Genomic DNA, 24,559 nt, shown 5'->3' on the forward strand with positions numbered 1-24,559 from the left:
TAAATGGGATGTTCTTAATGAAATTATGAAGTTTGACAGTTGAAGATTATACACACGTGTGTTTTCTTCCATATACGGCATTAAATATGACACGTGTGTGGCTTAATGTCCACTGTATTGTTCGCTGCTGTGCAAGAAAGCAGGAAGTGTCTTAAAGCCACAGTTTTCAGGCTTATCTGCAGCTTTCTGCCACTGACGGCTCATTTCACTCTTGTGTGTCTCAGCCATGTGGACACAGCAGACAAACTTCTTCTTTTTGGCCACAGGTGTGCTGAGCCTCAAACACACTCAGCAGCCACAGTTTGTGTGTTTGTGCTCAGGTGGTGAACATGACACGTGCTGCAGAGGTGGCGGGAGCTGAGACGGACCCGGAGCTCGCAGGCAGGAAAGGTTTAAAGAAGCTCTGCTCCTGTTTGGTCGTGTTTTCTCTTTATTTTACTCACAATACTGACGCTAAGAATCGAGGTGATTGAATTCAGAGACACACAATAAACAGAGGTGTTTGAACTTTTAGCAGTTTTGCTTCTCTTTGCTGATGTTTGTGTCACATTTTGGTTTGTGTGTCATTTTCATGACATGTGTTGGTGCTTTTTTCATCTCGTTTTAGTCGTTTTGTTTCTTATCTTTTCTTTTTCCTTTCTTTTGCTTTTGCGTTGCATTTTGTAACTGTTGTGTTTTTGGTTTGTTGTCACTTCAGATTTGTAGTTTTCAGCCAACAGGAGAACAGTGGATGAGTGTTTTGTGTTCTGAGGTGCATGCTCCTCTTTATAAAAACACTGCAGTCTTCTCCTGGTTGCTGCTCGTTTCTTTGTCTCCTCCTGCACGGCTGTTTGTTCTGAGCCTGTTGTGTTAGTAAAGCCTCCGATGGGCATTTCTTCAGCTTTGATCCTTTACAATAAATTCCAGCGAACAGTCGTCCACGTCAGCGGAAGCTAAACCGCAGTCTGCCCAGATCAGCCGCGCCCCGGGAGCTTTGCATACGACGCTGAGCTCTGTGCGTTTTCATTCCTGTGAAAACCTGAAGCCAGTGTGAGCTGCAGGCCATCGGGCCGCTGTCACCGTGCGAGGTGGGCTTACGTCTCCACCACTAAACTGATCTTATTTGCAGATGCTTTCAAATCACATAAAGCTTCTATGAGCCAAAGAAAAGTTTGATTTTTTTAAATATTTACTGGTTTAGTTTCTTTTTTTTTACTAAAGCAGGATGATGATTTCTGGTGAGGAGACCAGGTGAGGATCTCACCTGTGAGCTTTTCTGGCTCAATGAATGATAAAACATTATCATCAGAGGCTCTTACAGTTATTATCATCGTTCTCTAAAGTGTTTATAATGTGTATAAAGTACACAAGTGTACAAAAAACTGTGAATCATTAAAAGTATTTTAGAATCACTCGTTCATGTCGTGTCCACTAAACCAAGGAGAGAACGGCTACATGATCAGACAATAAAATCAATATATAGTCAGTTTATTTTATTTGTTCAGCAAGTTTAAAAACAAAGTGCTTCATAATAAAAACAAATAAACTGGGAGGAAGATGCCGAGTCCTGTTCCTGGTTCTGGTCTGTTCATATTTAAGTCTTGAGGTCCCCGATGTTTTAGCTGTTTCTTGTAACTTTTAGATTTTCTGAGGATTTTGTTTCCTGTTTTTGGATTTTTCATGACATTCATAAAGGTTGTTTTTTTGTTTGTGCAGTTGGTGTCAGATATCTGGGTTTAGCTCCAATTCACCACACACCGTAACGCACACACTCACACTATTTGCATAAAATAAGACAACAACAAACTGTCGTTGACGGTTCAGCAGTTTCCAAAAAGTTGCAGGAAATCTGACAAAAGTATTTTACTTTTTCCAGATCAAACTCCGTCCCTCTGATCGTCACTTTTAAAGCGACTAACATTCAGAGTGAGATGTGTCTGTGAGGCTAATATTCAGTGGTAGCAAACACTGAAATTTATAATTCTGTAAATCTATGATTCTGCTGAAATTCTTCAACTTTATCACAAAAAAATTAAAATTGAGGTGACTGAAAATAAAAGCTGCAGTTCCTCTGACGTCCACTTGGGGCTCCAGCAGTGAGTCAGTCCCCACAGACTCACAGGTTAAAACGTCCAACTTTACAGCAGAAAGAAACACGTTTACAGCCCGATGCAAACTGCAGCTTTAGTAGAAGATGTGATCTAAACTCAGGTGACATGCCAAAGCTGAAAGCTCGGGCTGAAGAGTTAAACGCTGGTGTGAAACTCCCCAGCAGGAGGAGAGGCACCATCAGAGAAGAAAAACAAACAAATCATCAGCAGTCAGACTTTAGGAGACTGACTGTCTGAAAATGGTGCTGTGGCTCACTCAGAACCAGAGGCAGACATATTTGTGGCTGCAGCTTGTTGTTCTGTGTTGGCAGTCAGGCAACTTGAACACATCTAATGCAGCACAACACTGTGCAAGCCTGTTTGACCAAATGCTATTTATAACAAGCCAATTGTTATTTTGGGTATCACTGCATCATTGTTATGTTTGCGTTGATGGAAGGGATCATGAAGACACTGTGTGCTGAGAGCTACAGCGCGATAAAGCAGCCACGCCCATCTCCGAATACCATGGTAACCCTTCAGAGACGAAAACAGAGTCAGTCTTAGTCCCAGAAACAGTCATGCCCGGTCTACAGTCAGTTTAATAATACTGTACTGATTTACTTGCAAGGTCAAATGTTTTCTCTGTAAAGTTTGTTGGATCGCCTTTAGCTTTGATGATGCCATTAAATCACCAGAGCATCATGTTGATAAGCTCATGCAGTGCTGCAGGATCCACCCAGAGATCTTGTATGGATGATGGGAAAGTTGGACTGCTGCAAACAGTCTTCTGCAGCACATCCCACAGACTCTTTAAAGTTCTGCACTCTTTCATACTCTGAGCCTGATGACTGCTCGAGCTCTCAGTTGGAGCACGCTGTGCCATCGATGTCCTGAAGTGTCCAACAGAGCGACTCCAGACCACGACACATCCCCACAGACTCACACAGTGGCCACTAGGCATGATGGGTGCAACACTTTGTTGACCTCTCTTCTTAGACCACATGACCTTCATCCATTGCTCCGGAGCCTTATCTTTATGCTCCCATGCAAAGTGCCTTTTTTCCATAATTAGCATAAGTGTTTTATAAAGGCTACACAGCTGTTTGGGCCCACACTGAGTTGTCTTCATTAAATATGTGGACATGCTCTTCATTATCAAACAGCTTCTGTCTTCTCCTGACATGACTGCTAAAAAAAAAAATGCATAAATCAGCTGAAACATGAATCACTGCAGGACTTTCTGAGCTAATCTGACCCATTTCCTCAGTTAAATCCACGTGGAGATTTTTATTCACTATTCAGGGTTTCAGTGATCGGACATTAATGCTGTGTTGTGTAACACTGTTGTGAGTCTGAATTTAGATCCTAAATAGAGTTCACACCTGCCCCCAAATGCTGAGAAGACAAAGCTTTAGAACAAACAGAAAACCCCCGAAGGAGTCGAGGGACACAACGTTTCACAACAACCCTCGATGGACGGCACGCATTCATCCACCGAACACCCCGAAGGTCTGTTACAGAAGAAAGAGTCAGCAGGAAGAGAGCTGCATCCTGAAGATAACGCACACACAAAGGGCCGGTCTCCAGCGTGCAGCTGCAGGAAATGCTGCTGGAGCATCTAAACAGGACGCGCTGCAGCTCTTACAGCAGGCTACAGCTCGCTTCAGGGATGACATCACAGCTACTGCCTGTTTAAACATCAGCACATCTGTGCTACAGCTGCTCACACCGTCAGCCTTTCACCTGCGAGTCGCTGATCTGTTAACAGCGACGTGTCTGCAGGTGGCATCTTTCACTTTAGAGCGCCATTAGAAAACAGGGCAAAAGACTTCAGTGCAAGTAATGATCGGACATAATAAAAAGCTTCAGTAGCAAACTAAACCCTTTCAAGCATCCCCACATAAGTCTAAGATAATTAATGGGAAGAAGGACTTTCTATAAACGATTATTTGAGCACTGACCTCAGCATAAAAAGGCACTTTCTGAAGCCACTGAACGTTTGGCTGGGAATTCTTTATCTGGGAAGTAAATCAGGTGGAAAAATGGCAACTCGTCCTTCGTTAGGTGACATATAAACTGCTGCAGCCTTAAAAAGTGAACACACCTTTTTATTGAGTCCAGATGGTGACTGTTCATCTCCAATCAGCTGATTACAAACGCAGTAAGAGGCGGCTTCCTGTAATCAGAGGCTCCTCTGCTGCACAGGAAATGCCACAAAGGCCCAGCATGAGATCCCCAATGTTTAACGCTCAAAAACAACAACACCATAAACACTCGTTTATTTATTTTATACTGTGGGTGTAAAAAGTGAATGAAAATTCCTCTGAAAGCTCCTGACGAGCACTTTAGATAAAGGAAATGAAGATAAAGAAGGCTTTCCACAGAGGTATGACTGACATTTGTTTACAGCTGATTTAATCACTGGGTGTCATTAAAACTGAGCACGTGGTTAATCCCTCCGTGCTACTTGTTTTCAGCCTCTTTGTAGTTATTTTGCATCAGTTTTCTGATATTTTGTGGTCGTTTTTATCTCTTTGGACAGAATTAAAGCTCTGAAATACAACCACTACTTAGAAACAGCGCGTTACCCTGACGGGTGGTTTTTGGGGTAGACGAGGCAACACGAGCTTCCCTGCTCGTGTTTCACACTTGACTGCTGTCGCTGGATTCTGTAACACTTGTCATGCCTGAGTCATCCACACTGTCAGCCAAACTTCTCCTCGCAGTGTTTTGCAAAGCTGAAACCAACTACTAACTATGCACAGGTGCATCAAACACACACCTGCTAAGGAGCTCAGCGACATCCAAATAAAATCCCAGTTTCACTCACCAACACTGGACCTGAGCTCTGTTCGTACAGCAGCCAAGTCATTGATCAGCTAATGTCATCAAAAATGTTCCAGCAGCACAAACACGGGGCTCCAGTTAGCTGAGGGGAGGCCTAGCACACAGCTAACAGCTGCAGCCACTAGTGATGGGTCGTTCGCGAACGAAATGGCTCTTAGAGCCGGCTCTTTGACGTGAACGACGCAAGCCGGCTCCTTATCGCGAGCCGTCACGTGGGTTTTTTCTTTTTCTTTCTCTCAGCCTCTCTCTCGCACTTTTTTCCCGCTTCACTCTGCACGCGAGCCTTGTGCTTTACGCTGGGCAGAGGGGGGAGGGGCGGTAGTTACACTCAGTAGCACAGGAACAGAGCCAGAGAGAGAGAAAGAGAGGCAGGGACAACAACATTAGAAAGGTATAGTAATCATCCACAACTATTTTCGGTTGCAGATGATAAAGGATTGAGAAAGTTTATTCATGCAGGTCCATATGACAGAGAATATGCATGTTCTTTTAGTTTTCATATTATAATTTATATTTAATTGTGTTGTGGTTTGCAGTGTTTTGTGTTCTTTTCACTTTAAATTTGTGAAAGGAAAAAGCTGAAAATTTAAATAGTTAAAACTTGAAATGTGAATAGTTGATTTTTGTATTATATGATTTATTTATTACATTTTATGTGGAGTGAATAAATAAAAGTATATTTACGGTGGCCCCTAGAGACAAAGCACATACAAACTTCAAATCACGTACGAACTCTGAAGCATGTACAAACTCCAAAACACGTAAAAACACGTACAAACTCCAAAACACGTAAAAACTCCAAAACACGTAAAAACACGTACAAACTCCGAAGCACGTAAAAACTCAGAAGCATTTAAAAACTCAGAAGCACATAAAAACTCAAAACACGTACAAAAGACAACAGAAGTGCTCCAGGATGCTGGGCGCAGTGTTGAGCCTTTGTTATCTTGTGGCTACACAAGCCAGCAAGTACCAACGACCGGATTTGGTGTGTGGTAATAACAGGTAAATGAACTTTTTTTTAAATTATTTGAATATATATATGAGTGCCTGTGTATAAATACACAAACAATACACACATGCTTTCAATTGTGTAATTTAAGTGATCTAGTAGCTCTGCTAGAAACGTGTTTTGGAGTTTGTACGTGTTTTGTCTCTAGGGGCCACCGCATATATTTATATATAAACATATATAAATAAAACCACTTGTTTTTACGTTAGTAATTCCTTTTGTGCATAATTTTATATTATTGTTAATAATAAATTAATTAAAGCAACAAAACAACCTGAAGAGCCGGTTCGGAGCCGAAAGAGCCGGCTCTTTTTAGTGAGCCGAACCGAAAGAGCCGGATCTCTAAAAAGAGCCGGAAATCCCATCACTAGCAGCCACCTGTCAGTCAAAGAGACCACGCCCCCAGCCACAACCTTTAAGCCTGAATACAATTTAAACAGGTGAGTTCAAACATTCAGTTGTTATGAAGGAGAAAATTATTTATAGGGATCAAAGCAGCTTTCTATCAGTGTTTGGGGTTCTTACTCAAAAATAAATTACTTTTTAAAACTAATTACTGTTACTTTCTCCAGGGAGTAATTAAGTAATTTGTTACTTGTTACATTATTTTTGCGTTACTCTGACCTGTTAATAATATAAACCTTAGGTTACAGTCCTGCACACTCACATAAATCCCTTTGATAATAAAAACACACATACAGTGTTTGTGTATTAACACAAAGCTGAACACAAGCCCAAACAGAAACTTCACTGCTGGCAGGAGAGCTGCGGAGCAGGTTTTTAACCCCACGAGTTCATCAAGTGTAGCTGACAGTTAAAAAAAACAAAGTCTGGGCTGTGAGCCGGCATGCAGTAACCCTAACAAACCAGCATGAGTACACCTGTGACTGTAACAACCAGAGCTGCGTGTGAAACGGCTCACATCTCCACCTTTACATTAATGCTCCCAAACTTTGACTGCGTGACAAATGAAACTGTCTTTATGTTAGTTTAGCTTTACAGCACCCCGGCGGCTCGTGCGCTCGTTTCCTGCACACAAAGAGATATTTTAGTCTCGGTGTTTGTCTCGTGAATTATGGATTTGTGTTCCAGTTTAGGGACTTTTGGGAGAGATTTCTTGGATGATCCATTGTTCACATATCTCTGCAAGCTTTATTAACTTACATTGTTCGTGCTGCGTCCTGTGACCCAGAGCCCCGTCTTGACTTCCTGACAGGAAAACCTTCAGTGCTGAGGCCCAGTGGGAAACACCAAGCCTATGTTTGGACACAGATTTAAACATGGCTGCAACGTTCTCCCTCCACTGACCTGCTACAGACCACAACCTGCTCCTGGTGTCACCCACTCATAGTTTGTAGTTACAACAGAAGGAGCATTCAAAAGCTGTCAATTTTTTAGGAATACTCGGAATAATTTCATTTTTTGTTTTAGCGATGGTGCACAAGAAAGTCAATCTTTAGGGAGCTGAAGGTGGACTCCTGTGGAAGTACAGGAACATCATTCCAACTCCATCGTCTGAGGACATTGTTTACTCTTTGTCTGCACTCAAAGGGCTGCTGGAGAATATTTTTCATGACACCCTTCGCCACTCAAAGAACAGAGCATGGATGATAACAACAGACGTGACACTGATTAAATCAGAAGTAACATGAACAGTATGAAAGGAGGAGTATGGGTGGAGGTATGGTTGACAAGCAGCTTGCAGAGGCAGCAGCAGGTATGCACCTGAAGCAGTTTATGCCTCAATCACACAGGCCTAGAGACCAGTCAGTGACTCCATGGTAACCACTGGTTGCTAGGGAAATGTGTTTATTATTCAGCTGGTGAGTGGTTGCTGGAGGTTGCTGCACCAAAAACCTTGTTGCAGTTACTTTGGTTGCCAGTGCCGATTGCCCGTAAATTGCATGGAAGACACCAACTTCAGCAACCTTCAGCAACCAGTTGGACAATGCACGTATGAGCTCATCGGCTTAGCTGACGTGACTGGCAACATCCCTGCAACCCCGAAATGACTGATTCTTTGTGAAACATGACATCAGGGAGGAAGTAAAACGATGCTTTTCCAAGCACCCTCCAGGGTCTCACCATCACATTTGGACAAATAATCTTCAGGTCTGAAGGAAAGTTCAGACAATCAAGGGAAATTGAATTGATGCATATTTAGTCAAAATGTTTGTTCTTTAACCAATATTAGTTAATAAGTTGGCTGTCATTGCTCCTGCTGTTTCTCCTGTATTATAGTGATGTTTCCACAAAACATTCTTAAATGAAATACAGGCAGGAATCATTTTACTCGGTTTTATGGAAAAACGAACACTGAACTCAACTTTACCTTCATGTTTTTATTAAATTTTGTTCATCTTACAAATTAAAAACAACTTAAACACACAAAATTAACTTCAAGTTCACATTCTCCAGTAATCTGTAAAAATAAAGTCGAAGAGTGTTTTTCTTAACAATGACCCAACTTCATGTATATACAGTTTAATGTACATTACATGGGAAAACATATACAAATAAATCAAATGTCCAGCTGATTTGGGGGCAAATAAAAACAGAAGGCGCCCACTGAATGAGCAGTAAACAAAAGACACACATCAGAACTATTGATCGGTATCAATCCTTATTGCTTAGAGTGATTTTACGTCCTCATCTGCTGCTCCACTGAGGAGGAATCACTGCGGTGCAGAGTGATGAAGAGCATAATAATTAATCATTTATATACAAATCTACAAGCTTGCTGTAAAACTGTGCAGCGGGAGGAACGAGCCTCCGTTACGAGGAAAGCTGAGGAACATAAATGTAGATTCTCGACACAGATCGTCTCATCCGACGTAAACAAAATGCCCTACGACCCTACGACCCGACTTTCCCAGAACATGACGAGCACCACGAAACATCCTGGCGTTGCTTCTACTATTCACAGCACAGATCGCTCCCTGTGCCGAACAACGAAAGTAAAACTGTGACCGAGACTAACCGAGGCCGCTGGAGACAGGCTGTCGCAAATGTGACTGCAAACCTTAAGGCAGGATGATCAAGGCACGTGTTGTCGTATTCCCAGGAGCAAAGGTTACTAAACTTCACTTTACTGTTTGTGACTGGATGTGAGATTTCTGTCAGGCTGCGTATTTCCAGGTTTGGGCTTGTTGGAATAAACTGTAGAGTTCAAATTGATTAATCATCATTAGTTTGATTGAATGATTGTTTCACTTATAGTCACGATTAAACAATAATGATATGTTATCTTTAATCTTCTTAAAGATTCTCATTGTCATCGCTTTAACAGTGCAAACTGAATATTTTGAGAGATTTTAATTTTTCCCATAATAAAAAATCTTATGTTTTACTTAGTGGTAGCACATGGCATGACTTGTTTACAGAGCAGAAACAGTCGACTGTCAGAATAAAAGTCTTTGTTTGGTGGGTGACTCACTGATCCCTTCATTTACTTAATGAGAACAAAAAGAAATGAAACAAAAAATAACCTCAGATTCAAACTTCTCCAATAAGAACTGTGGAAGTCGCGTCACAACATGAAACCCAACAATGTGATCGTATTAAACTGCAGAATTTCAGCAGTATTAGTGTCAATGATCTTTTTTTAAACCGTCACCATATTGAGAGCTGAGCCCCAGGCTGGGATCCAGTCAGATAAACGTTAGTTTCCATCTGAATGTAGCATAAACGTTCACTAAAGGCGAGAAAAATCTCTGTGGAGGAAACAATTCTTCAGCCCTGTTATTACAAATATTATCATAATCTTAAAAAAAGAACAATAACTGCAGAATCCTAAGTTTACCCAAAGGAAGAATTCAAACTGTTGCTCAGGAATGTCGCCGAGTATAAAAATGTAAAGAAATGCCCACATGAAAGCCTCTGGAGTGTTGAAGGCAAAAATTCACATTTCGATGGTTTTCACGTGTCAGCAAACAGTCAGTGGCTTATCTTTGAAACCTATTTCACCTATGAGAACATATTTACTCAGGTAGTGACTGTAGTTGAATCATGAAGTGCAGATTTAGTAAAAGTGTGATTTGTTTGGTAAACTATGACCTCAAAAAAAGCCAAAAACCTCTCGTTTGATAAACGGGAAACCACGCAGAGCCAAAATGGCTCCTCAAGAGTCTTAGTTTCCTGTAGGGCTGAGGTCTGAAGACCAAACTTGAGCAATTTCCAAGATCTCAGAGTCTTTTCTTTGTAATATAAGATACCAGATGAATGTTCCGGAGTCACAACCTCTCTGATGGTTGGCCTTCCAGTCTAATTCGTGCCCTTGAGCTCAAAGCGGCTGTACACTTGCTTGGGCTTCATCTTGTTGTATTGGTTCACCAGGTCCAGCTTGCTGTGGCCCAGCGTCATTCGTTTCTGGTCCTTCCGGCTTATTATACCGACCGGAGAAAGCGGCGGCGGTGGACTCTGCTGACTCTCCGGCTCAGTTGGAGAAAGGTCCGGTCCTCCCCAGGGTGAGCCGTGAGGAGACGGAGTCCTCCGGAAGTTGTAGGCGTCCCTGTCTTTAGAGTTGGATGACAGGAAGTAATCTGAAAGCTTGTTGAACATCCCGCTGGGGAGCCTCTGCTTAGGCGGCGGTTTGGTGTCATTGACTGGGGAGGGTATTGAGGAGGGGAAGAGATCTTGTTTGTGATCGTACAGCCCCAAACCCTGAAACTTAGTAGAGGTTCCACCAATATTTCCCCGCAAGACATCTGCTGTGTTGGGTTTGTTCCACTCGATACCCATCGCTTGACCGTAGGCCGGTGGCGGGCGATCGGGAATTGGGGCGAAATTGATTCCCCCATTAGCAGAGCTTCGCCCTCCTGGTGTAGGGGTCTGTCCTCCCGATCGGTCGCTCAGTCCTCTTCTTTCAGGGCTCAGGTGGGAGCCAGCTGCAGCCTCCTTATCATGACTTTGCGTGACCTTGTAGACCGTGTTTGAGGACATTCCAGGTGCAGCCTTCACACTGGAGATGCTGTTACTCGATTGGCTGCTAGAGTTTTCGGAGCACCCCTTGTCCCGCTGCCTGTGGAAGAAGAAAAGTTAAAAGTGGCACACTGAAGTTCTGTTGATTTCATAGAGAGATTATATTTCCATCATGATGTCACATAAATCAAGTTTCAAAGAGTTTTTGCGGCAGCTGTCATTCACATAATTAACTCAGGAAAAAAGCTTCTGATGAAACTTGGAAAAAACTAAAACCTTGACAGTAATCAGAATGAAAGCGTCTCCCCTTACAGCGAATACCTTCTTACCTTTCAGACAGTAGATCCAGCCCGTGGCCTGGGCTGAGCCCCAGAGCCAGGCCGGGGGCAATCATGGGAGGGTACGGTGGGTAGTACGGCATCCCGTCCTCCTCCGGGTTGTAGAAACAGTCGATGATCTGGGAGTCGGCGTACAAACAGCGAAACTCTCGGTCAAAGCTGTCAGCGATGCGCCCCGAGAAATGCATCACCATGTTGCTGTGCACCTGAGCCGACAACCAGGTGAAACTGGAGAGAAGAGGTCAAAGGTTAGAGTCAGACATCTGCCTCCTCTGTTTTTTGGATTTAAGCATACATAACAGAGTACAAGGTGTGAGATGGATGAGCTATTGAAATAGAACCACACTCTTCCCCATAAACTTCCTTCACATCCGATGAATGAAAATCAGGTCGAGCGATCGGCATTTTGACCGGCAGCCATCGCAGAAGCATGAGAACAAAGGGACATAACCTGTCCTCCTCTGAGGGATCGAAAAATAGCAACCAAGCTGAAAAATCCAGATGTGCCTGAGAAGATGACCCTGAATGGAAGATCTGCCGAATGCAACTTAACTCAAGTTTTGGATTTTTTTCCTGAGACCTTTATGAACTTTTGGACTTGAACTATTTTACTGCTGATCTGGTAAATGGCCTGTATTTGTATAGCGCTTTACTTAGTCCCTATGGACCCCAAACTGCTTTACACTGCATTCAGTCATCCACACATTCACACACTGGTGATGGCAATCGCACTGACAGAGGCACTGACTGGTACTCAAAGGGAACTTACTATAAATGCATTAATGTGTGTTTAAGTAATAAGTATATAACAATAATTATTGAACTATATGTGTTTAAAGACAGAAAGGCCAAAGTGAATTTTAGGTGCAGTCGCCTCTCTGCAGGTGCTGGACGGCAGCAGCTGAGATGGATTTGTCAAAGTTCTGATTTGAACCTCGCTCAGCAGCATTTAGCAGTATTTGATGCATCAGTTATGTAAAAGATCAAATCACACTCGGTGCAGCTGCCGATTACCAGGTGGCATTTCAAGTACAATGAGTTCACGCAGATAAAAATCAGAAAGTGAAAGCAGTTCTGGATAAGAGCCTGAATAGATCGAGGCTTGATGTTTGTCATGTGTGACAGGTTTTTCTGCCATCATGTGCATGAAATCTCAAAATTATGAAACACAAACTGAGGCTGAGACTCAGTACCTCTCAGCTGTGTCTGTGTAAATTATCTCCCTCCACCTCCAGCTGATAAACAGCCCTGCAGTGAGTGTTAACTATTTCCTGGATGATGATGAGTCAGTGCAATGACTCATCAGTTTATCAGCTGGCGAGAGGTGGACGCGAGGTGCACGAACACCGAAGGCGTCTAACTGAGCAGCAGACACTTTACTGCATTTATGTGCAGGCGAGACAAAGGTTCAGCGTTAGACGACCACACAGACGTCTGAGTTTTAGCCACATTACAAGTCACAAAATGTACCAGCTGTTTACAGATACACAAAGCAGGGTGAGTGGGTGGATGGATGGTGCGTTAGCCGAGCACCAGCACACCCTCATCAACACCAACCATCATGATACATGTTTGTTTAAACAAGCTTTAAACAGCATATTGTTTAACAATAATACTCATGTTAGAGCCAGCATTACTAACATACACTCTGACCGGTCTGAGCTGCTAACAGCAGGGGCCTTTGTTTTGTTGTTAGCCATTTAGCTAATCGCATATTTGCTACTTTAGCCAAACTAGCATTCGTGCACATTTAAACCCTGCAGAAGGACTCGTTTTCAAGGACACCTCGTACTTCTACAGACACAAGTTAATGACACAGAGTCTGTATCTGTTTCATCTCCATAAACAGAACCTGTAATACATTACTAGACTTTGTATTGTGTATTTAAATGACAGCAGAGTGTTTGGTTGAAGAGCAAAGTGCCAGCTAAGTTTGTCCCTGTAATATCTGATCTCAGGCCAGTTGGCAGATTTGATTCTGATTTGCACAAATGTGAACCGGACAGCATCTCAATGATATCAGAGCAGGTGTAATTCATAGTTGATTCACTGGCATCTTCAAAGCAACACAAAGAACTTTAATACTCATGGAAACTTAAAAGGAAATTTACAGATTTACGAAACCGATTCTTTTCTGATTGTAATCAAGCCATTACAGACTTGACTGTGTGAGAACAAAGCAAGACAACCTCAGAGGAACCTGCAGGACGGCGTTCCTCAGCACTAAACCACTCAGTGCTCAGCTATGTTTGATATGATTCATCTGAATTCCTGATTAGTTCTGAAGAAGAACAGCTCAGAGCACACCTTCATTATCTAAACACCCGATACACATAAATGGTAATTTTACTGTCTTCCGGTTCAGATCATTAAAGTTGTGGTTTAATTAACAAACAAGTCATAGAACTGTAAATGAGGTCGCGTTAGGATGCTCAGCCGTTTAAGATGAACTGTTTCCAGTTACCTGCTGCTTCCTGGAGCACTTAAAGCCTTTGTGACAGTGCACCTGTTAGCTGTTCAGGTGATAAATGTCTATACTGAAAGCATTCAGCCTGAACGTGCTTCACAGGACTTTACCCCCATTTATAGCTTCATAAACAAATACTACTTCTGAGGACCATAAAGTAGACTGGAGCTAGTGTGTTTCTGTTGTCTGATTGGCCGTTGTTGGGTGGTTGCCTCTGAGATTGCTGTGTTGGGGTCTTTTTGGTAATATTTGCATAGTTTTTTTGCTGGTTGCTGTGGATCTCTATTGTGTTGCTCTTTACTGGTTGCCTTACTTGCCCTTTGAAATATACTGGTTTCTGTTGATGCTTAGGACATCACGGTCTCGTTTTAGCTTTAAACGATTTACTGCAAATGTTATATATTCTTTGAGATTAGCAGATTCAGATATTCTCTGCATAATATCTGGTAATCTGTGTTGATATTTGGTTCTCAAACAAGCTAATCAGTTTTACAGCTACAGGCTCGGCGCTTCCCAGGAATCAAGTTACTTTTATTTGATCCAATATTGAAGTGATAAAGTTTGTAGTAGGTGTAGCAGAGGGGGTGACCTCACCCTTCATTCCACAATCAGCAATGGAATTAGAAGCCTGTCAGCCTGCGGGACTCCGCCCTCTTACCTGCTACATACCTGAAGCAACACTTAATCCTCCCAAAACAACACTGTGTGTTGCAAAATTAGAGTTCCTTTGAATGTAAAAGACAAAACAGAATCAATTTAATGAAACAAGAAGCAGAGCAGGGCAGAGGTGAAAACATAGAGAAGGAGACGAGTGTGCGAGTGAATGAATGAAGGCGACACACCTGAAACAGGTGACTAAGGTTAAAGAACGAGTATGAAAATATTTCCACTCAAGTATGTTTTGCAAACTATGAATGTTGAGCTGACTACGTAGAAATCTACAGGAAAATGGAGTACGGTGTTCAGAAAGGATCAATCCCGACTTCGTCCTTTGGACAGCGTGTTTCCCCAGACTTCACTGTGGCGCTGCCTTTAAGATTAGATGCAGGGAACAAAGACCTTAAAGCTCAGCACAGATAATAGGAGAGGCTTTAAGGTGACTGCAGTGTGTGCCATGATGTATACATACCTGTGTACAGGAACTATGACCTAAACAACGAGTCCAAAAAAAGCCTTAACTAGCTCCGTACAATCAGCAGCTGTCTGCAAAGTTAACTCAATATAAATTTGTCCCAGAGTTTTACGAGCACCGTGCAGCTGCGTGACACAAAGTCGTTAAAATCACCAGAATTTTACAGCACAAACTGTCCACCAGCTTCACGGCTATATTACAGCAACACACACACACACACACACACTTTGAAGCACATCACAGGGACTTGTAGTCTTTTCCTTGAGACTTAAACAGTCCGAGTCGTCTACAAGAATTTAACCATTTAAATTTTGTGGTTTAATCCCTTTAAGGAAGACGAGTCCCGAGATTTACAGACTCAGTGCAACATGAATAAAACAAAAACAGCTAAAAAAAACCCATGGTGCTCCGTCTGAGCTGCGGATGAGTAAGCGACAGCAGAATTCACACTAAATTTCTGCTTTGAAACTTTCCAAACACGTTTTAAGCCCTTTTTCAAGATGAAACACTAAATTCTGCTGCTAGAGCTGCTCACACCTCAGTGCTGCTGTAGTCATCTATGTTTCAAACCCCACTAAGAGTCAGGATATATATAGGATATACAGTATATATTTATTATAAGTCCAAATAAAAATATTTGGACTTATAAATAAAGCCCTGCGAGAGATTATAACTGACAGGTAAATGAAATAAGCAGCTTATATCAGGCTCATCTGCAGGGCGACAGTTTTATTCTAGCACTCCAGGTTGTTGCTATCAAGGCTGACGAGCGCACGGCCGTTTGTGAGCGTGCGTGGAGAGACGATGCGCTCATCAAACATTTGCATCTCCTAAATGGTCCTGCCTCTTTGCGAGTGGTTATAGGGCTGGCCGTGGCCGCCCCGTGGCTCTGCTCCTATGGACGGTAGGCCTGACTGATGAAAAGCATCACAATCTAGTAAATAATGATCTTTTTCAGCAGTTTAAAAAAAGAAGCATCAATGAGGTCTCTGCTGGTGCCTGCAGCTCTCATCCTTACCCACCTGCTGAGTGTGTCGATGTAATTACAGGTATTACTCAGGTATTCCCACAGCAGCTCGTGGCCTACAGTTGCTCAGCTGCACAACGCGAGCTTTGTCACGCTGCTTATCCGATCAGACAAACCCATCACGCCGTCCGAGCTCCGCCAGCTTCCTGCTGTAATCTGCTGCTGGATGCAAAGTCGGTGCGAGGCTGCTAAAAGGAGAACGGCCCGCTCGGCTCAGCTGACATTAGACACGTTTTTATGTTTGCATTTTATTCCTGCTGCAGTTTTTACCTTTTTACTACAGCCAAGTAAACGCAAAGCAACATTACACGGGTATAAGACCATCGCAGCTGCCGCGGTGCTGCTGTTTGCCTTTATTTAGTTCAGTAAGACGTCCAAACTTCTGCTTCTCTCCGAGCCTAAGAATGACCGACCGTTTTATCCCTCTGTCCCTCAGTCGCATACAGTGAAGATAAAAGATGGACGCGGCTACAGTGACATGACACACGGGTTAGTTAAGTCTTGGAACCCTGAGCCGAGCGTTTCAGCTTTAACTTCAGGAAAGTGCTGCAGTCCCACATGTTACAGAGAATATCCTTAAAGCAGCTTGATGCACTGACTGTGTGCACTCAAAGAAAGACTGAGGAACAGGAAATATGTCAACTGCAGGAGGAAGACGATCTTCATTCGAAGAGCAAGATTTGTATTTGGTTCATCTTTTAAGGACTGTGTGTGCTTGTGTGTGTGTGTGTGTGTGTGTGTGCGCGCGCATGTTCCTCACCTGTAGGATCCGGCGATGACCTCGTCACAGTCGATGATCATGAACTTCTCCAGGACTTGTCCGGTGAATTTCTTGCCGCTCTTGGTGCAGTACGTGTCGCCACAAACGCTGCGAACACGCATGTTCTGCACACACACACACACACACACACACACACACACACACACACACACACACACACACACACGAGGAAGATGAAATTATAAACAGCAATTTCATGGATCCAGAAACAATAAGCTGTTGTTCTTGTAAAGACCATAAAACTTTTAATTTGACCTGAAATCTCGTTTCTCAAACATGGAAAAAGTTTCGACTCTTTACAGACGAACCAGCAGAACAAGCAAGAACACCGACTTCATCACATCTGACCGACAAAGTCGTCACTTTGAGATGTAAGAAATTTTACGTCTTTTTTTCACTATTTCAATGATAAATACATTAACTGGCAAAAAGCGGATGAATAATTCCAGCTTCTAATGGGACTTCTTACAGGTTCAGTCTCATTGTTATTCTCTTTAAGACTCTAATGTCGGCCTTTGGTGTGCCCCATCTTTGAAATAAGCTGCTCTGGCTCCGCCTCCTTTAAAACAGCTTTATTCTAACTGGTTGCTACAAATAAATGGAAGATTTCTACAGTAGGTGGGCGGGGCTTCTCAGCTGTGCCTGAAATGACCATATTTGGGATGTTTTCTTTCTATGACATCCTGCAGAGTCAGGAATGGAAAAAACTGCGAGGCCCGAGCTCTGGGGATTACGTGCAGTCAGTTCACTTTCTCCTGTTTAATATGAGCGCCTGAGGGCGTCGCTCATGTTTGCCCCTCGCGGCCCTGCAGTCAGTGCTGCTGTGTGCTGTACTTACACTGAGGTGAGAGTTCTGAATATCCAGCGCGGAGCACATGCCTGTGAAGTGTCCGAGGTTCTTCTCGTCCAGCAGGATGTAGACGGGGACTCTGCGCTTGTTGGACGCCTCCATGAGGTCGCAGAGCAGGTCCACGTCCGTGAACACGTCCATCACCACGGCGATCACCTGCAGGAAAGCCAGACGTTAGCACAAAGTGTTTAGTGGACATTTCACGAGCCTCTTTATGAATCTGCGAGGATCACCCTGACCCTCACCGCTCAGGACCAAAGGTGTTTCAGAAGCTGCTGACTGAACTTTGTTCTTGTTCCTGTGATCTGAGTTTCCACGCACAGAGCAGGTTTACGGTTATTTCCTCTCAGGTTTAAGATTTCACTGTCTCTTGAAAACTCTCCTGTCGTCTCTGATCCATAAAGCCGACCTTTGTTCAGCTCGGCCTCTCAGTCACTGAGCTGTCTTTACTGACTCTGGATGTTGTATAAGTTAGAAACTCCAGAATATAGGCCAAACTGTGAGGGTTTAATAGGTTAGAAACTGGAGCAAAGTGAAGAAATTATCAGAAAACAATTAACTGACGCACTGCAGCTTCATCAGTCGAGTTAAACTTGAAATAAAGCCTGACTTCTCTCTCGGGGACGTCCCTGCTCCGGTCACAGGCTGCAATGACCTTCGTTTTCGGTGCTTCTCCTCCGAGTAAAATCCTGGATCCAGATCTTTCCTGTCATGTATTTTTCAGCTTAAAATTCTGAAATTCAGCTTGTGGATGAAACCCGAGATAAACCCGACTGAAACGCAAACGTGTAGATCTGTTTAAAAGTCAGCTTCTGTTTGTGCTGTGTACCAGTTGATTACTGGGGTCTTAAAGAAAACATGATGACTGATTTTTTACTGTTTCTAAGCAGATTTGAGGTCATTTGTTTAAGTTTTTAAGTCTGTTACACTCCATGACCTGTAATTTAACTGCCTCATGCTGCTTTTTGTTTTTCATGTCATTTATCTCCTAAAAGTTTCAGAGGTCAACATATGTTCAAGTTATCCATGTGATACAAGCCTGCACTCTGCACACACTCTGGGAGGGGATATCCCTAATATGGTCATCTCAGGTACCGAAGCCCCACCCTCCTGCTGTTCAGATCTTCGAGGGGCAGCCAATCAGACTGAAGTTGACTGAAATAGCTCGTTTCAGGTCGGGTCATGCAAAGCTACACCTGGCCTTAGTTTGTAGGTTTAACACACAATAATAACATGGACTGACAACCACTAGCACTTTATATAGCCTCTGTAGAAACTATCTACACCCTCACTTATCTTAACTGCACTACTGTATAGCTCTGTGTAAATAATCATTCTGTACATTCGATAATCTTTAATCCTACAACTGTTTACAACTTGCATAGTTCCCATTTCTGTATAGCTGTATATCCCAGATTCTGTAAAGTTATTTATTTCATATTCTGTATAGTTTTTCATATTTATATCCTGTTCATATCCTGTACATAGCTTGTACTCACTACAGCCTGTACATACTTATAGTTATAGAATATTCACAACATACTTCATACCGTGTACATTATAACATACCATAATAGACCCATTTCTGTAATATACTCACATATCTATATTATTGCTAATATATATTGTAATATATCTATATCACTAAAGCACTTCTGGATGGATGCAAACTGCATTTCGTTGCCCTGTACCTGTGCATGTGCAATGACAATAAAGTTGAATTCTATTCTATTCTATTCTATTTAGCCCGAGGTAATCAGGCTCAGGTTTTAATCTGTTCCTCAGGCTAAAACTGGAGGTCAAAGGTCATTCACAGTTACAACCCTCAATGCTATATCTGAGGAAATCAGGTCAGCTGAGTGAGTGACCTGTGAGAGACGCTAAAGGTGAGCGGGGTTAACATTTTCACTCGTGGGCCATCATCATGAAATTTCTCTGCTGATTACTGACGTTAGAATTATTTCTTTATGCAGGCCAAGTCTGCTCAGCTGTGGAGCAAAGGACAACTCTCTGAAGTCAACAGGGACAAACTGCTGTTTGTTTACTGCTTTGAGCCCACTGGAGGTGTTTCATTGACTGCTGTTTGAGCAAAACCAAACACTGTCGGGGGGCTCTGGGTATCTGACGCACAGCTTCAGAATTTTCTGACATTTTTTGATCTAAACAATAAAAAAAATTCCATTTAAATACAGGAAGTAAAAAGCGTTCTTGGAAAAACTGAATTTCTCAGAAGAGCACTTTTATTAAAACAACGTGCAGATTTGAGTAGAGCTCACAGATTTATGACCTATGAAAAGATAATTGCAGCTTCACAGAGTCTCCACAGCTGGATTAACCTGTTCTGTGTCCCCGGGGTAAAGCCGTGCTGCTCAGGCCCACTGATGGTGTTAAAGTGGGAGGAGCTAAAACAGCTCGTTTCAGGCTGCACAAAGGCCCAGACTAAGATACACGAGGCTTATTTCATACTGAGAATCATGCAAAGCTGCTGTAACAGAGCCCAAGGATGAAAACCTGCAGCAGGATGGGTTTGCATTAAGGCTGCACCGTGACATTTTCATTTTTTAGCTATTTAAAAACATTTATGAATCTTTTAAAGTAAATGAATAAAAATAATCTCTCACATCTTCAGATATCTTTAAAATCCAAGACATTTGATTTATTTTATTTTATGTGGGACAAAGAAAAGCTCCAGATCTTGTCAGAAGGTGCAATAATCACAAAAACCTGTAGATAATCCTATTTGTATCAGCTGATCAACTAATCAATAATCCATTTAACTCCAGTTTGAGTTAGATTGTGTCTGAAGAATTCACTGTAAGCTTATGTAATAGTATTATCATACCTTAAGTTTTGCAATATTATGATATTTTGTTTGTAAGGTGATGTAATGAGATTACAATGTTTGACTGGTAGTAAATCGTTAGTAAAACTGGTAATGACTTTTATCTGACCCAGCTGAACACATGCATCTGCCTTTAATGAGCTGCTGTCATTGAAACAGAGGGACTCCGGGGGTCCGGGCCCCGGGGCCGCTGCACACTCTGCTTTAACTTAAATTAATAATGAAGACTGCTGCGCTGCTCACCTGCAGGCCGGATGCTGCAGGATGGTTTTACTCTGAGCCAGGCCTGCGTCCTGATTCACTTCATTTGCATTTAGGTTTATCTGTCACTAAATTAAGGAGGTCAAAGTTCAGTTACTCTCCTAATATGCTGAAATGAAGCGAAAAGAGCCGTTGGAGGAACAAACGTGCAGCTCTGAGAGCAGCTGTTTGTCTGCTGCATCAACCAACTGACGAAATGCATCCAGAGTGTCATTTGATCTGAAACCCGCTGAGTCGGCACAGACGTGTGGGAAAGAGGTCGGCGTCTGAGAGAAAACAGCTTCTCCTGCACGGACGCACAGACTGGTCAGGTTCATGTAAAAAAACGCCTCACATTAAACACGTCTATTTATACACACAGGAGGAGGAAGTGACTCACACGCAGCGCGTGCCCGACTGTCTGCCAACAAACCTACGGAGCTTCTCATTTGACTGTTACGTGATCGCTGATCGGGAGACGACGTGCAAAACGCTCTGAATGTAAAGTTACAGAAAGTCTGAGAAGCGGCGGAAAACTTGGTTTAAGGGTCTTTGATCTGTCGCCTCGTGGTTGTTTTTGTGGAGGTCACGAATACAGCAAAGAGGTCGGGGACGCCGGGGGGGTCAGCGGGCGCCGTGCGGGGTCAGAGTCTCTGTTTAAAAAGAAGCTTTACACTAGAAGAAGAAATACCAACAAACAGATGCCAAAACTAAGCGATGGAAACCTGCTACCCCACACACACACACACACACACACACACACACACACACACACACACACACACACACACACACACACACACACACCATCTGCAAAGAGACAAGAGAAACAAAAAAGGAGAAAAAGGCTGCAGCGTCAGTGCAAGATTATAAAAGCTACATAATGAATAAAAAACAGCTACTCGACAAGGAAAAGTACTGCAGACCAACACAAAGGTTCAAGAGTAACACAAACCTGTCTCACATGCCTCAAACACAAAAGACGACTTTAAAAGAGACTCAAAGTCAGCGAGAACGAAGAAAATGATGCAAATGTTAAACAGACACAAAAGATGGAAACTACACCGCAGTGTGTGTGTGTGTGTGTGTGTGTGTGTGTGTGTGTGTGTGTGTGTGTGTGTGTGAGACAGAGCTCGGGGGTTTGTTCCTAAACAGCGGGCAGTGTGACAGCCAGCCCTCTGCTCCCTGGACCTCGAGCAGCCGGCCTCGAGCTCACAAGCTGATAAGAAGAGATCAAAGATGGCGGGCGGGCCCCGGCCTGCTCGCGCTGTTTGTAAGCAAGCCGGGTGAAAAATGCTCCAGGGACGGATCCACGCGGTGAGCTGCACCTCTGTTACTCCAAATGAAGACTTTGTCCTGGTTTCGAGCCTCCACACTCGTGCGTCATCATTAAAAGGACAAAAATGGACAAAAGTGCAAAGATTTTTTCCATTTCTCGACTTCAGCTGCCAAACGACGTGTCAACAGCAGCGTCTCAGCCTCAGTGTTATTACCGTGTTGAGCAGCGACTGTAACGTTTGATCTAATCTCAGCTTCAAGAGGAAATTCAGCCTGACTTTAGTCAGTTATAATGATTTCCCTTTGTTCATTTGACTGTATTCAGGCTTCATTTCCTTCTTTGTTATCATCTCTTTGAAGCCGTTTCACTGGTCGCATTATTGGCACGTAGCACTTGTGTTGACTCCGTCTGTGCGCAGCACTTAAAGCTGCTCTGATCAGCCTGAAACGTGCAGCACAGCTCAGGCTTACAGACAGCGCTACACTGGGAGTAATAATGGGCAGAATATGTCTTTGAGCGCAGAGCTGCTCCACACACAGAGTGAGGTCACTGATCCCAGCTGCTGACAGACGACTGTGTTTACACAGTGCGCCACAAACTGGTCTAACATGCAGAGAGCGACATGCTTTGGATCACACTAAACATTTAGCTGCAGTAACTCAGCTTTAAAAAAAAATCATTTTGCACATAGTTTACACTTGAATATGTTTCCAGCTCTCCACATCTGAAGCTTTTATTTTGTCCTGTCTGATGTTTTCACAGGTTTGAGGTGGACACAAAGTGACTGCTGAGAACTTGGTTGGACTTTATTTATAAGAAGCTTTTTCACAGTGTGTTATGAACCCCAACGAGAAAGCTGCTGCTTTGTTTCTGTGACTTATGTCAAAGGTCACCAGGATAAACTCTCCTGGTCCAGCTGCAGCTTTCAGTCTGAAAAATGCAGATTTTGAGACAAAATCATTTCCAGCTTGTCTCTAAAGAATAAGAATAAATAATCCGAGTTTACAGATGTGTGACTGGACTGTGGGAGACTATAAGAGCACAAATATTCAGACCACTGTGAGAACAAAGCACACACTCATCAATAATACAGTCTGAGCTTTGACCTCTGCTCTGCCGTGACTGACCGATCAGCTGCTGGCTGCTTTCAGGAATAATCGACTAATCGATGCAAAGCGGCCTCCTGTTTCAGGCTGTTTAATAAAAGATCGCAGACAGAGATGATTCTGTTTCCGGTCCCTCAGAGCGCTCTTACCTTCTTGGCCTTGTTGATCAGGGACCTGATGAGGTCTTTGATGTTGTGGCTTTTGTCTCTCTGGAAGTAGATCTGAGTCTCCGACGGTCCGTATCTCGTCGGTGTGTCCGGCCAGCCGAGCTCCAGCATCGGCGGCTCCTCGTCGGACATCATGGGGAAGTAAGTTCCAGAAGTTAGCTCGGACACGGCGTCCCCGTCCCCGAAGTCCCGGTCCCCGGGCCCTACGCCGTTGCTGTCGGAGCCGCCGCACGTCTTGCTGGCCGCATGCTGCGTGATGTAGTGGATCTCCAGCGGGGAGAGGAAGTTCACCTCCCGCTCCTCGGTCAGCACCTTGCGGTACTCCTTCTCCCCGTGCTCCAGCAGTGCGTCCGTGGCCAGCCGGGCCGCCTCGTTGTGGCTCAGCTCCAGCGTGGAGCCCTGCCGCCACGGGTTCTTCACCTCCTCCAGGCGGGTGGCGAGCTTGCCCAGCGGCTTCCTGCCGTTAGAGGCCGGCCTCAGGCCCTCGGAGCTGATCATGGTGCTGCTGCGGTCAGCAGGTGCGGGATTAGGCGGGTACACCGGGTCTCTGACCCCCCCTCCCCCGGGATTTGAATAGAGAAATAAGGTGCGCGGGGAGGTCGGGGCAGGAACTACCTGCTGCTCTGCTCCGGGAACATTGAAGAAAATCCCAAAGTGCGGATTATGTGAGACCACAGCGGGCAGTAATCCGCCCCGGCAGGAGGCTGCAGCCCTCCGCTTAATCACTCACACAGTCCTGGGAGTTAAAGGCGCAGTTCAGTCCTTCTCTGAACAGTCCGAGCCCGCAGCAGCTGCTGTGTCTGCTGCGCCCTGACGCTCCTAATGGTCCCCCCTTCTCTGGTTCCCGGTGCGCTGAGCAGGATGTGAAGTCCCAAGAGCCTCTTCAGCGCAACGGCCGCCTCCTCTCCCTCAGCCCGTGTGTGTCCGTGTGTGTGTGAGAGAGACAAAGTGTGTGTGTGTGTCAGTGTCAGGTGTGCAGCTTCTGTTCACCTGGCTCTACCTGTCCCGTCCCCGATCTCGGACGTGGACAAGCACCTCCCATCATTCCCGTTGTCAAGCCAACCGACTCACAATAGGTAACCCACCCCTTTGAGAGGACTTTCAAAATAAAGCTCCAAGAGAAAGCGGGAGAGAGAGAGAGCGAGAGAGCGCTGCAAATAAGTAGTTTAGTAAATTAACAAAACAGTAATATATATACGCGTGAAAACGATTACACTGAAACACAGCTACAACAAACATTTGAAAATAAATGTTAAAATAAAAAGATGTGATATAAATTGACATACAGACCAAAGCAATAATGAAAAAAAACTTTTTCTCATTGATATCATCTTAAATGTATCAATATAATGGGACAGAGCTACATATATGATGTATATGGGAAAAATCTGTTATAACAGATAACCGCAATAAATGATAGAAAACCTAAAAGTGATTGATATAAAAGATAAATGAGGAAAAAAGTCTAAAAAGATTCAC

General features: G+C 43.7%; 1 protein-coding gene and 1 long non-coding RNA gene across 3 annotated transcripts; one reads left to right on the plus strand and one right to left on the minus strand.

Annotated features, from left to right (window-relative positions):
• The first annotated feature begins 5,115 nt into the window (after positions 1-5,115).
• Positions 5,116-20,108, plus strand: LOC146710393 (uncharacterized). Of its 2 annotated transcripts, XR_014920607.1 has the most exons (6): positions 5,116-5,310; positions 16,582-16,664; positions 16,899-16,967; positions 18,442-18,620; positions 19,232-19,332; positions 19,420-20,108. It is a non-coding gene; the product is annotated as an uncharacterized LOC146710393 (long non-coding RNA). The 2 variants fall into 2 exon arrangements; XR_014920608.1 differs by lacking the exon at positions 18,442-18,620.
• On the minus strand, positions 8,254-24,137 carry sack1c (scaffolding CK1 anchoring protein C). The gene is made up of 5 exons (XM_085457808.1): positions 23,063-24,137; positions 17,435-17,602; positions 16,576-16,700; positions 11,181-11,417; positions 8,254-10,951 (listed from the first exon to the last, which is right to left on the minus strand). Exons 1-5 carry the CDS (start codon positions 23,576-23,578, stop codon positions 10,195-10,197), a joined length of 1,803 nt encoding a protein of 600 aa, XP_085313934.1. The 5' UTR covers positions 23,579-24,137; the 3' UTR covers positions 8,254-10,194.
• Positions 24,138-24,559: the final 422 nt, after the last annotated feature.

The sequence above is a fragment of the Copadichromis virginalis genome, linkage group LG5, assembly GCF_057382275.1.
Source record: "Copadichromis virginalis isolate Kocher_CV1m ecotype Utaka linkage group LG5, C_Virginalis_male_GT1.1, whole genome shotgun sequence".
In the NCBI taxonomy this organism is placed as follows: domain Eukaryota; kingdom Metazoa; phylum Chordata; class Actinopteri; order Cichliformes; family Cichlidae; genus Copadichromis; species Copadichromis virginalis.

Coding starts and splice junctions, on each gene's coding strand:
- sack1c (XM_085457808.1), bottom strand. CDS start 23,578: ATGATCAGCTCCGAGGGCCTGAGGCCGGCCTCTAACGGCAGGAAGCCG. Junction 17,603..23,062: donor TGATCAACAAGGCCAAGAAG/GTAAGAGCGCTC, acceptor GCTTTCCTGCAG/GTGATCGCCGTGGTGATGGA. Junction 16,701..17,434: donor TTCAGAACTCTCACCTCAGT/GTAAGTACAGCA, acceptor GTGTGTGTGCAG/AACATGCGTGTTCGCAGCGT.